The following is a 14,162-nucleotide window of genomic DNA, read 5'->3' as shown; positions in this document are numbered from 1 at the left end:
CAAAAAAAAAAAACCAACAACAGAAAAATAAAAAGGTTTGGTCATCAAAGTTAATTCCAGTCCTATGCTCCAAATAACTAATCTTATCCTCAATACTAGGAAATGCGATGAAACCCTGTCGATTAGCGGCGTCTGCCAGAAGATGGTCAACCGAGGCTCCGTGGAAACGCGACCACATTGTCAGTCTAGGCAACTCATTCAGAATCTCTACTACACGTACACACTGCAGCAATCATCACGCTCCAACATTTTCTCAACTAATTCATTCTTACGTGTACGAATCGTGTTTCGTGAAGCGGAAGTCTCTGTAGCTATATCAACCTCCTTACGCTTTCTTTCTAAACTGTGTTTCTAGCACTGGTGGTGCCATATTTGTATCAACTGAATCTGCTTCATCATCATTTTCTGCATCCACTCTAGAATCTAAACTTGTTTCTCCTTGTTAGGCACTCTATCCCTCTGCTCCAGTAACATGAACTGCACAAAATTCATCTATAAAAACGTCCATGTTGGGCAAATGTTTGTTCTTATACTTCGTAGCTTCTGGCCATTCCTATACACATAAAATTAAACATTTGTTAGAACCATAAACGAAACTAGCAAACCAGCCAAGAATCCATAAGTAAAACCAGCCAAGGAAGCATAAGTAAAAGAAACAGAGAGAAAGAGAAGTTACCTTAATTCTTTCATTCCACCAGTAATCACTCATGTTTATTCTTCCAAGAGCACCAAAACTCATTCTTGTTCTGTTATGGAGCAACTTCTTATACTTGTTGTATGCTCTTCTACATACATCATACTTGTTTTTAAACTTATCCCAACCATATCTTTTTTGGAATTTCTCTTCAAAATTCTTTGCGATAGACGCCTTTCCAATTAAAGTCAGTCCAGTCTTTGTTCTGTTGCCCATTCTTTTCTCAGTTATACAAAGTTGAAGAAAATACCGACATTCTTCATCCGACCAAATCTTAATTCAATAAAAACCAACCAAATTCAAACATAGATTTCTACAAAACAAAGAAAAGAAATTACTTACATCATCATTGTTCATCTTAAAGTAAGAGATAGCATTGTATAACAACATATCACACAAGCTGCAGATGGAAACAATAAAGAGAGGCTAATTAATACTTCTTATGTTTACTCCTAAATAAAGACTAGAGTAAATGCATATACACATTATAAAATAATCGTAACTAAAAACAAATAAAAAATGAAACCATTGGAAAAGCAAAGAAAAATCAAACCTTGTGGAATAATGATCATTGACGTAAATAGCTAGGCAAATAATACAATTACTAAACTCAACAACATCAAGAACACACATGTTAAGCTCAGCACAATGATTGGTCACGGAAGTTTTGGGACTGTGTTCACAAAAAATATCAGATTCTTCATCTAATATTATACTAACATCGTTTGGACTAAAACTAGTTTATATACCTGCACTAGACGAGATGGATTTCAGAAAATACCACAGGTTCCACCACACTTCTCCTTGACCTGTGTGTATTATCCTGCTGTGTCCTGTGTATGTGTTTCAGTGAAATGTCAAAAACAGTTCTAACCATCATAAAGCCATAAACAAGAGCATCACACTAAACCTACCACACAATACTATTTCAGCAATTAAAACTAAAACCCTATACACAGAACTTGATAATAGTTCAAACCCTCCAATATTAGCAAATCCATTAGTAAATGTGCAAACCCAAGTACACTTTCCTAGCTTCAATCCAAGAAACTTCTTTGTTAAAATTTCCAAACCCATAAAGCTCTTATAGCTAACAACAAGAAGGTCACACAATAACAACAAACAATAACTCACCAAAATGAAACTAAACTTTTCAAAACCATACATATCGAACGGGAGAAAAGATAATGGGAAACTTAAGCTTACGAAAAATAGAAGCTTTATGTCACCAGAGATTGAATCGCCATAGAAGAATCGAAGAAGAGGAGAGAAGAGAGAGATCAAATCACAGAGATTGGTTCTTCTATTTTCAGGAGAGATGAAGAAGAGGAGAGAAGAGAAGATGAGAGGAATTGATAATCTGGGATTTTAGGTTTAGGTTTTTTTTGAGGTTTCACAAAAATATCAAGGGTATTACAGTATTTTTATAAAAAAATCTAAAAGCAGTCGCCGCATTTTTGAATTCAATCGCTGTAAAAATTGGGGACGTGAATTTACAATCGCAGATCGCTGGCGACAATCGCTGCGACCGGTCGCTAAACTAGCGACAATCAAACGAACGACGTTTGGTCACTATCGCAGGTTTCTGTCGCCAGCGACAGGAAAACGAACAGGCCATTAATAACACCATGTATGAGACATTTTCACTTATTCGAAGTTCTCTTTGTTATTTTAATTTTTCCTATTTCTCTTTGCTATCTTCTCTTTTTATTTACATTGGTTCCATGTATAATTTTCTGACAAGAAATTCCTTTTCTCATATATTCCAAGTTCTTTTTCTTTAAACATTACAAATATTTTCCTTTTGTTTTTTCACCTTAAATTTTGTAATTTATTAATTTCCCATTTCTTCCAAAATTTGTTTCCAAACACTAGAAAATGTCTTCTTCTTCTTCACGTAATAATCTCAAAGATATGATGAACGATGCATTTAATTAAGCTTTTGACGATCATATCAGAAAATAATGGGTACTTCGAGAAGCAACCAAGACCAAGAAAAAAGCCTATATTGAAAGAGATCGTGAACAAGGACATATCCTTATTCCAAAAAAGATGCAACATACCCACCTAATATTTTCCGACGTCGTTTTAGGATAAACAATTACTTGTTCATTTGTCTTGTTGATCAACTCTCAAATGAAATAATATTCTTTCAACAAAGACAAGATGCTACCAGAAGGTTTGGTCTCTCTGCACTACAATAGACAACAACCGCCATTCGTATGGTTGCATATGGCAATGCATCTGATATAGTTGACGAATACCTGCGAATCACTGCATTTTCATGTTTGATACATTTTGTTGAAGGAATCATACAATTGTTTGAAGAAGAGTATCTAAGAAAATCGACATCCCAAGATCTTCAACGACTACTCGATATTGGTGAGATACGCGGATTACTAGGGATGATAGGAAGCATAGATTGTATGCATTGGGAGTGGAAGATTTGGCCACTTGAAAAGGACAATATACACGCGGTTTTTGAAAATCCACAATAGTTTGGAGGTTATAGATTCAACTAGAGATTAAATGAAACTGCAAAGCTACATAGCTATTAACAAATTTTGGCATTTTCAAATTTTTTTTTCTCAAAACATAGCTATTAACAAATGCAAGACTCAAGAGAAAGAAAAACAAAACGCGTTGAAGGAACTTTTGTAGGTATTTTCGTAGGAAATTTTGGCATTTTCAATTTCCTTCGAAAGGCTTTCCTTCTATTTTCCTAAGAAAACTCTATTCATTCCAATTTCCAACAAATTTTTTCACTCCAGTTTCCTAGAAATTTTCCTTCAGCTTTCATTCAAAAGATCACACTCCAATATTCCTTCAAATGTATTTGGTAGGAAATACTAAATATTCAATAAATTACATAATTAAGTTTTAAATCGATTATAAATTATTAAATTGACAAAAAAATATTTAAAACGATGAAAAGAACAGAAAATTATATATATGTAATACAAAAAAGTGTTGATAAGCTTAAACATCAATGTAATACAAACAAACAACCTAAAAATCATAAAAATGTTTTTACCGAAAATCACGGTCTGGGCATAGGACTGGGAGGTGAGACCGTCTAGGTGCTCGCAAAAGGTCAGATACATCCACTAAAATAGGAACTATAGATTCTTCGCTTGCCTGCTTCGGTTAATTAGATTCGAGTCCTTCACTTCTATTTGATGTGGGGTGAAAGCGTGCGTGCCGCTGAAACCTCTGTAAGTCATCCAAACAGTAGTTAGGACAAGTTAAATCATATCCACGTTGGTGCTCTACAATGTGTTGTAGAAAGTCTTGGCGCACACGCGGCTAGAAATTATTGTTACAAATTGATATACGCTCCGAAGGGCTAACGGATGTACATAAAGGGTTTATCGAGTTGGCCTTCGCTCTCTCTCGATGGAACCACGAACAAAGAAGAATCGATCGATGGATCGATGGATAGACGTGATTGACTCGCTCAATCAATGGACGAACAAGAGGGATGAATCATTCAACACACTCTTAATTCGCAGCTTCAATAGACTATAGTGAATCACACACTTAAATCTAAAGAACAAACAAACACAAAGTTACTCGAACTTTATAAAGAAGAAAACGCTTTCTTTTAATTTCAATGATCAAGGGTGTTTTACATTGAAAACAAAGCTGAGATTTTATAGGCTCATAAACAACGGTCCTAATAAGCTAAAACAAGAAAAGAATCGCAAAATTTAAAGCATAGAGCCGTTTGTGACTTTATGAGAAAATCGGCCAAATAAGGAATGTCTTCTAGCTTGTATCTTGAGAGCTTGGGAAGATAGGTGCAACATCTTGGGACTCTCTGGAATGGTTTTAGTGCCTTTAAAATGCAGCAGCTTTGATAGAGAAAGAGCCGTTGTAGATTTAAAGCTCCAAGTGTGAATGCTTCTAGAATAGGAAAGTAGAGGTGCAAGAGGATTCGCCTAATCCTCTGGATGCTGGTGCATGGTGTGGCATCTTGGACTGTCTCTAGATGATAAATAAGTTCTCCAGGTCGCCAAACATAATCCTCGAAGAAACCAAATAAGGAAAGTTCCATTTTTGGTAACACATGGCCCTCGGGTAAGGCCAAATGCGCAAGTACTAAACAAATTCGAACCAGGGGTATTTTGGCTCGATCAATATGCTCCAAATAGTTGATTTGATGGTGAATAATGAAGCCGAGATCAAATGGACGAGTTAATTCTCCAAACTGCGGCTTAGCTCGCCAATGAACGTGTCCGAGGATGCTCTCATGGCCATCTCTCAAAATACCTCGATGGGGGACTGATGTTGCTCGTTCATTCCTTTTAAAATATCCATATTTGGGATGGATATTAAATCCCAACTGGAATGGACGTGTGGTTTGGCCGGCGGTTCCATACCCTTGCTCGTGGTATGGTGGAAACGGGTCTTCATGAACGATTATGATTTCGGATCGTTCTTCTTCAATTCTGGCTCGATAGATCTTCATGAAATGGTCACTTTTCGAGTGAATACTCATTGTTGGTCGAGAAACGTCTTCATAAGGTCGGTGGAACTGAACATGGTAATGTCCGGATGGGTCGTCGTGGAGAGTCTTCAATCTGGTCCGTTGATTTCTGATTTCTCCTGAACCATTAGTCTTCTTAGGGGTGATTTTATGATGAATAATCAACCCTAGGCCTTGCGCTTCATCGGAACTCCATTTGGGCAAGAATCCTTCATTTTTGTCTGGTATGGTTGGTTTGAGGCTCGAACCGGCTGGTCTAGTTTGATTCTCGTATGATGTGGTTTGGATGTCCTCATCACAAATCAGTTAAGGAAGGAGTTAAACATAATGTATTGGAAACTTATGAAATCTTATCTCCTTATACCTACTTATTGTGACAAAAGTGATATTAAGAGGGAGTAGACATTTCTGAAATTATAAAATTTATAGAATACCATAAAATAACATAACAACATTGCTCGATTACACATTGACATAACACATGTTGTCGATTTCTAATTTGTTCTGGACTTAACACATTTGACAAAGGTAAGACGGAGAGAAGACACATTTAGATGACAGAACATACACTGTATTGAACACACATGGACATGCAGAACACACAATCGAACAATAACCGGAAAATCACAAAAAAAAAATCAGAAATGAACCTAAGTAGAATCAAAAACCTATTATCGGTTCTACCAAAACAGAGAATTGATAGTAACTTACTGATAATTGGAAAGGTGGTACATGAGTACAAGAGAACTCTTCTCTCCTCCTTTGACATTTCTATAGATGTATTGAGTTGGACGATTTTGTGAAGTAGAGTGTAGAGATTTTGGACCAGATTGCAGTTACATACAAAGAAGAAGCAGAGAGTTAGAGGGTGAGAAGAGGTGAGAAGAGGAAGGAACCTGCGATGCAGTCATTTGTTGTGGCGCTAGGAGAAGAAGTCATGACCTTGGCAAGAGAAGGTGTCGATCCAGAGAAGAGAAGCAGAGAGAAGTAGCCGAGTGTAGGTGGAAGAGATCGTGGTTTTTAGACGGCGGAAGAGATGTAAAAGAGTTAGAGTGTTTAGAGTTTTTTTCTTTTGTTTTAATGGATCAAATAAAATTCTGGAGGCCCAACAGCTGTTTGAGGCCCAAATTCTTTATTTCTTATAAGTCTTCTATTTTGTGCTAAGTAAAATAAAAAATATCTTTATCATTAGTTATTTTTAAACAATTTATAAACAAACTATAATTATTTATTGTGTTTAGTAATTTATAAAAAGTATTTTTTTAAAAAAGTTATGATACAAATTAATTTTTATCGTCTTATACAATTGATACAAATTAATAAATAAGTACAAATCATAATTAATTATTTTGTGTTTAATAGTTTATAAAAAATATATTTTTAAAATAAATATGATACAAATTAATTTTTATTGTCTTATACAATTGATACGAATTAATGAGTAAGTACAATTATAATTATAGGCCGAATAAAAAATATGATACAAATTAGTTCTTTATAAACAAATCGAGGATATGATTTTAGAACTATATATTTATTATTCCGTGTCAGAGTATGATCTAGAAGATACAGAATTTGACTCTTCTTCAAACTCTCCAAACTCTTCATCAGAAAAATTCAAAATATCATCAATGATTGTCTCTTCTTCTAATTGGCCGTCAAAAGTTTCATCATGAATAAGTTCAACATAATGGATGTTCCCAAAAATGTCTGTTGTAAAAGACTGATTTCTATAACTCCATGTACGCTACCTCTAAGACTTATTTGTGTAACCATAACCCAAGAATCTTGCTTTTTGGTAACGCGAGGATATGGAATGTAACACACTTGGTCTCCTTGTGATGCTAGGATGAAAGTATCATACCTATCAAGTTTCCTTGACATTTTTACAGAAATTACTCTAAATTTTTTAACACAAACTCTCCGTTCGAAAGATGGATCGTACCAATCACACATAAAAGCTATGCATTTAATATTAGTAACACCAGTGAACTATATCTCCAAAATCTCCTTTAAAACTTCGTATTTTATCGTTTTCCTATTTTTACTCTCCTTAAAAACCTTGAATGCATAGCGACGGGTGTAGTAAGCTTGTGAATTTTGTAAGTGACATTGGATCATCTACCAGCTCTTATAACCAAGTGGATACGCGTTCACCTCTATTGTTGCATGATTGTACCTGTATTTAACATTGTTAATGGAAGTAATATGATCATCAACAGTTAGTAAAAATTTACTCACATTTAATTTCATCCAAGGTAGAAATTCAGTTTGTTTTATCCTAATAAGATTCTCGTCATCATAATATGGGTAAGCTGTTCGTAATTGCTCGAGATACATCATGTTCAAAAAATAGTGTAGGTAATGATGACAAGTTTTGAAAACTAAATATAAATTAAATTGAAATCAGGTAAATATACCTTTCATATGTCAACAAGTCCTCATAGTTAAGAAAAATGTAGGCATGCAAGTGTTTTTATACTCCTTTTGTAAGAAACCTTTGTCTTCGTTTCCCACTTAACTGGCCGATTTGTGTAAACATATCTGGAACAAAAGTTATATATTGGGGTTTTTGTCCTTTATCATCAAAACGGGTAGGTTATCTGCTTTTTGTTTGAACACTTCGGGAAAATAATGGGCAGCCAAATTTGATATTTATCCATTGATGCTTTGTGCGATAATCGAACCTTCGACTTTGCTTAAATTCTTCACATGTTTTTTCAGATGGAACCTGAATCTTTCGAATGGGTATATCCACCGATATTGAACTAGACCCCCATATCTGCCACCTTAGGAAGGGGAATTGAAAGATGCTCCATTACATCAAATAATGACGGTGAGAATATTCTCTCCAAGTTTCATATAAGAAAGGGTATGTTATCCGATAATCGTCTACTGCCATCTTCCGTAAGTGATCTTGCGCATAGGTGTCGAAAGAAAGCACTAATTCTTACAAGTAATTATGGGAAAATATATTTATATATGTTAATATATTTTATTTAGAAAAATGATAATGAATACGATTATTTATTTGTATCTACGATAGTTTCATATTCATTTTTTGGGAGGAGCTTAAGAAATGCAAATGAAAGTAAGCGTTGCATAAACACATGCCAATCATGACTCTTCATCTCTGATAAACAACCTTCTTGGTTGTCAACACAATTTCGTAGGTTATAAGCATTTCCGTCAGGAAATTTTACTTTATGGACATTCCACCTAAAAAATGCATCCTTACCTTCTGCATTCAATCTGAATTTTGGGATTAGACCTTTACTGTTAGGTAAGACATGTAGATGAGGATGGTAACATACCAGAGGTAATTCTATTATTGACTTCATATTGTCTTTTGTCTTTCCTAGGACATTTAAAACAGTATTGATTAAGTTGTCGAAGAAATTCTTCTTAGTGTGCATGACATCAAGATTGTGTTTTAACAGGAGATCTTTCCAATACGACAACTCGCATCGTAAAATTTTGTTGCCATGAGACATTATAAGCTCGAACTCCGTGCTCCCACAAGACTTGTAACTCATGAATCAAAGGTTTTAAGAAGACATCTAGGGATCTCTTTGAGTGTTCTGGACTAGGAACAATTAATGAGAGAAATTGAAACTCTTGTTTCATACACAAAGATGGAAGCAGATTGTAAGGTGTTAGAATAACTGGCCACAAAGAATATTGTCGTCCATGCTTTGCAAAGGGGTTGAAACCATCTGTACATAGTCCCATCTACACTTTTCTGATTTCTTCTGCAAAACTTGGATACATTTTTTGAAAATGTTTCCATGCCTTAGCGTCTAAGGGATGCGCAATCTGACCTTAAGGGTTTAAATGCTCGTGGTGCCATCTCATAGCTCCAGCCGTGCAGGTTTGTTGATATAACCGCTTCAACCGATCTCCTATTGGTAAATACCGTATATGTTTAAATGGCACTCGAGACCTTCCACCAGTATTTTGAAACCAAGGCTTCCCACAAAACCGACAAGCTAAGTAGTCCGCGTCTGACTGCCAGTAAATCATATAGTTGTCGATACAAATATCGATAATTTGATAAGGCAAACCAAGACCATAAACAAGCTTTACAATTTCAGTATAAGAAGCTGGTGAGATGTTTTCTTCGGGCAATATTTCTTTTACAAAATCTGCCCAAGCATCTACACAATCTTCAGGTAAATTGTAATCCGTCTTTTTATTCATCATTCTAATTGCAGCAAATAAAGGAGAAAGACCTTCCTTACAACCTTCATATAACTTACTCTTCGAAGAATCTAGCATATCATAAAACTTTCTAGCTTCTACATTTGGTTCTTCAATAGTATTCTCAAGTTCTGATATGTATTGATATTTTCCTTATAAGCATCATGAACCATTTGAGTTGTACCTACCTCCTGTTCTCTAATCATAGATTTTTCTACCCTCTCTGATGCATTTCCACTAGAACTACCAACATGGAATGCATCTTTTTCCCATGATAAAACCATATTTTGTAACTCGCCATTATCCCATCTCTGTAGTTATGACACCAAACTACATCCTTGTCGATAAATTTTTTTATTATTTATCATGCAGCTTTCTTGATTCATAGCAAAGTGCATGAATTCGGTAAGTCCTGCTCCATAATCCCTCGTCAGCATGTCTGTTTATGACTGAAAATTTTTTCATAGGAAATATTAGAAAATTTTATTTTCAAATACAAAAAGTAAATTTTTCTGAAATAACAAAATTTTTCTTTTTCACAACTTTCTTTAAGAAAACCTCAACTCGTAAGGCAATATGTATGAGAGAGATGTGTAAACGAGAGTTGTGATTATCATAAGAAACGTTTGAGTATTTATATAGCTACAAAAATATATGTTTCTTACACATTTCCTACCAAAATATATATTATTCCACCAACCGCACTTAATTATCAACTTGCACTGAATTATCAACTTACCCATCACACTAGATTATCAACTTGTTATCAACGTCCGTGTCCACTAGCACCAAATAGTAACCTACTAATTTCCTACAAATTAATTTCCTTCTTATTTCCTTCAAAGAAATATTCCTACCAAATTCTCTATGCGTTATTTCCTTCAACATTCCTTTACGCTTCCTTCAACATTTCCTACAAAATTATTATTTCAAAGAAATTAGTAGGAAATATTCCTTCCACTTTCTTACACTAATTCTCGTAATTAATGCTCTTCCTTTTTCCTACCCCTTTGTGTTTTTGTCGTAAATGCATAGTTTTTGGGTAGAAAAATCTTCCTACCATTTATTTTGTAAGAATTTTCGTAGTGTTATAGCTTTTGAGATTATGTGCGATGCGAGTGACTTTCCGGTTTGAGTGGTGCTTAGTCAAAGAAAATATAAGAAGCTTCACGTCATTTACTATGCTAGAAGAACTTTAGATGACGCTCAAGCCAAGTATGCCACGACTAAAATAGAGCTTTTCGCTATAGTCTTAGCTTTTGAGAAGTTCAGATCCTACTTGGTTGATTCTAAGGTGGATGTTCACATGAATCATGCGGCATAAGACACCGTTTGGCCAAGAAAAATGCTAAGTGAAGATTGTTGAGATGGATTTAGTCGTTCCAAGAGTTTGATTTGGAGATCAAGGATAAGAAAGGAATATAGAATGGAGTAGCAGATCATCTATCCCAGTTGAGAGTTTTTGATGATGTTCCAATCAATGATTCTCTCCCGAAGAAAATCACCCAAAATTAAATACACTAGCCGTTGGGACTTTATGAACCAAATTGGCAAAATAAGGCAAGTAGAGAGATGCCTTGAGTCGTGAAAGTTTGGGTGCGAATCCATGACTCCTTGGAGTGCCTATGTTAATTTTAAGAAGTTTCAAAATGTATTGTGCATAAGTGAATAAGGAAGGAGTCTTTGCAGCTTGATCTCCTTTGCCTCCATGTATGGTAAATAGTGACTCGTTGGTTTCTTGTGTGGTATGGTGTACCAAAGGTTGTGTTGCACAAGTCTTCTATGATATAAATATCCTCATGGTTTCCATATTTGTATTTGGGACACGCTCAAAAGAAAAAAAATGATAGTTTCCTTATCTCGCTCCAAGTAGATCAACTGCCTTGATTCAAAGAATGGTTTGGAGTTGGGTCTTCTCTTAGGTTGTTCTCCATAGGCTGGGGCCTTATGGTTATTCAAATAAGTGTATGGGCTCCCTTCATGGCTGAGCCAAGTGTCAAAAGACTTAAAATCCTCACAGCTTGCAATCTTGTGTAGTTCAACAAGTTTGTCAGTGAGTAGTTCAACATGCTTGTCAGCGAGTAGTTCAGCTTGTCCGTCGGCGACAATGTACATCAGCTATCATCTTTTTCAGGATATATCACATTCAATGAATCTTTCTTCGAAGCGTGCTTGTGGTACCACAGATGGCCCAGCAGACCAAACCTCTACTTACTTCTAAGAGGTTGTGTATTGAACCAATAGACAGAGAAATCAAACCCAGAATTTGGTGAGCAAGCTACCACTGAAGTTAAAAATGATAAAGAAGCAAATCGTGGCCGAAATGTCAAAGAAACTAACGGACAAGTTGTAACCAAATCAGAGAATGATGGAAGTAAGCCTACTGTTGGAGTGAAGATCAAGGTTGAGAAGAATTAGCTATCCTACAGTGAGTGTGTTGTCATCCAAATAAAACCATCTAAGATTATGCGTAGTCCCTATTTCAAAGTTGTAAGACTATGTTTTCTTTTGCTATGCTTGAATAAGTGTTGTTTTCATACACTTCTTTTAATTGTTTTGTTTTCTGAATAAATTATATCGATCTTTAATATTAATATATTTTTCACTTATCGTACTTCATTCTCAAATACTAAATTCTAACTAACTGTTAAGGAGACTTTATTGTGGAGAGGTAGTAAAATGTTATAATAGCTTTTTAAAGCTTAGGACTAACTTAGCTTCTTATCAATAAACACTAAACAACATGACAGAAAATTAAAGTTAGAGCAATATTGATAACTTCATATTTCTACTATTTTAAGCATATGTTTTGTGCATTGTTTGCATGTTTAAAGTCTTGTTTCTACTAAGTATCAGCCCCTTTTCTTTCATATTTCACATATAGGATATTTAGCATAGGCATTCGCATATCATTTGCATTTTAGAGTTAAAACAGGTACACTAAGGCACTTCAGAGCATGGACCCGATCGAGCGTATCCGGCCTGACCAAGGTGAGCACGATCAAGCACCCGAACCTAGAGGAGGAAGCTGGACTCGGACGAGCCGAGAGAGGACCCGAACGAGCCCAACATGAACCCGACCGAGCTCTTTTCAAACCGACTTTGTAATTTGTCTTTTTCTGTTTTAGGGCTTCCTGCACTTAGTATAAATAGAGACCTTGGGTCATTAACCCAAAAATTGAGTTTTCACTAGGGTTTTTCTCTGTAGCCACCAAACATTTCCAGAAACTTGCAATATCAATATCTTTTGATCTGTTGAGTTTTTAGTGTTGCTTCTTTATATTATCTTGCTCCTTAGATCATTATCTATCTAGTTATGCATGATTTATCAATTTCTGGGTTTATGTTCTTCATGATAAATTCCAGATCTGAGTAGTTTTCTAGGTTTAGAGGATGGGTTAGGTGATGAGGAATCTTAGTTTCTAGGGATGCTTAAGTATAGATTCAGGTAGATACCTTTTGGATTAGGAGATTTAATTGCTAATCTTAGCATTTACCATGTGGGATTAGATCTTAGACATTCCAGGACTCAAAAAGTGTTCAATGGAATGTCTGATCCACTAATGCCAGAGATCTATTTACTTACCCAAAAGATTGACTGTTAAGGAGTAGATTGACATTAATGAGCTTGTTCTTTATGCCTATCTTTTGCATGTTTCATCAATGAAAGTTGAGATTAGGAAGTGCTTTAGATTAGATAATCTTTGCCAAGAGATTGGACTAATTAGGTTAAGTGGTTCATTGTCTAGGATTAGATCTATTTGAGCATGTTAAGCATCCCCAAGAGATTAAGAGGATTCATCACCCCATTAGCCCATCCTTAAGACCCTTGTTTATCTAATTGTTCACCTGCTTTCATTTCTGCTTCCAATATTGATTTTGTAGTTCTTGCATTCTTAGTTTCGCTTCAGTAGTATCCTTATATCCTTTAGCTTATCTTCAGTACTGTTCTTAGAACTTTTAGTTTACCATTCTGTAGTTTACCTCTATGCATTTGAGTTCTTAATCCCAAACTTTCAACTGCTTTGCTTGACTCGATAGTTCTGTTATATCTTGCTTGTTTACAACACACTCAATTGGATCGATAACCTCATGTACTACATTGCACTGGGGAATTGAACTCCAAGACACACAAAACCCTTGTTTCAATTTGGCGCCGCTGCCATTTGGGTGTTTGTTTGTTCCAATTAGGATTACAGCACTTTCAAGATCAAGTTCTTTTACTTCGTTTACTAATTTGCTCGTTTGTTTGCTTGTTTTCTGGGTTTCAGGTACCCACTCGACCGAGCTACACTCTGCACTCGACCGTGCTACATTTCTCACTCGACCGAGCTAAAGTCTGCACTCGACCGAGTCTACATCCGATCCGTTCCAGCCTGACGACGTGTTACTGATCGAGCCACCTTGCATGCACACCATATTCAAGGGTAATCAGCACTTACTCAATTATCTCAACAACATTGACCGCTTGCCTAGACAACTCCGAAAGCAACGCGTTCAAACATCAACCATCGACAATCAGCAAATGGAGATGGACCCTCCACCAAGGGTACCTACACTAATCAAAGCCGGTGATGCCCCACGAAACCACACCACTTGTCAGGGGATCGTGCCTCCCGCATTTCAATACAATAACTTTGAAATCAAGAGTAGTCTCATTTCGATGATACAAGGAAACAAGTTTCATTGACTGTCCATGGAAGATCCTCTCGACCACCTCGACGAATTCAATCGAGTGTGTGGCCTAACCAAAATCAACGGTGTTAGTGAAGACGGGTT

General features: G+C 35.9%; 1 protein-coding gene and 1 long non-coding RNA gene across 3 annotated transcripts; both read right to left on the bottom strand.

Annotated features, from left to right (window-relative positions):
* Positions 1–27: 27 nt before the first annotated feature.
* LOC111828960 lies at positions 28–1,992 on the bottom strand. The gene is made up of 4 exons (XR_002832604.1): positions 1,901–1,992; positions 1,444–1,527; positions 677–1,007; positions 28–553 (listed from the first exon to the last, which is right to left on the bottom strand). It is a non-coding gene; the product is annotated as an uncharacterized LOC111828960 (long non-coding RNA).
* Positions 1,993–3,761: 1,769 nt separating this feature from the next.
* On the bottom strand, positions 3,762–6,165 carry LOC111832058. 2 transcript variants are annotated; one of them, XM_023788314.1, is made up of 3 exons: positions 6,080–6,136; positions 5,895–5,954; positions 4,280–5,474 (listed from the first exon to the last, which is right to left on the bottom strand). In XM_023788314.1, the coding sequence occupies exons 1-3, from the start codon at positions 6,092–6,094 to the stop codon at positions 4,371–4,373; spliced, it is 1,179 nt and encodes a 392-aa protein (XP_023644082.1). In that variant the 5' UTR covers positions 6,095–6,136; the 3' UTR covers positions 4,280–4,370. The 2 variants fall into 2 exon arrangements, 1 of the variants encoding a protein (XP_023644082.1); XR_002835190.1 differs by lacking the exon at positions 4,280–5,474 and adding an exon at positions 3,762–3,907 and having other exon boundaries at positions 5,895–6,165.
* Positions 6,166–14,162: the final 7,997 nt, after the last annotated feature.

This window comes from Capsella rubella, unplaced genomic scaffold (genome assembly GCF_000375325.1).
Source record: "Capsella rubella cultivar Monte Gargano unplaced genomic scaffold, Caprub1_0 scaffold_8, whole genome shotgun sequence".
In the NCBI taxonomy this organism is placed as follows: domain Eukaryota; kingdom Viridiplantae; phylum Streptophyta; class Magnoliopsida; order Brassicales; family Brassicaceae; genus Capsella; species Capsella rubella.
This window is presented reverse-complemented; position numbering and strand designations above follow the sequence as displayed.

What these genes read in the sequence shown, in the direction of transcription:
- LOC111832058 (XM_023788314.1), bottom strand. An exon ending in TACCACCTTTCCAATTATCA is followed by an intron (nt 5,475 to 5,894) that starts GTAAGTTACTAT and finishes ATTTGTGATGAG; the next exon opens with GACATCCAAACCACATCATA.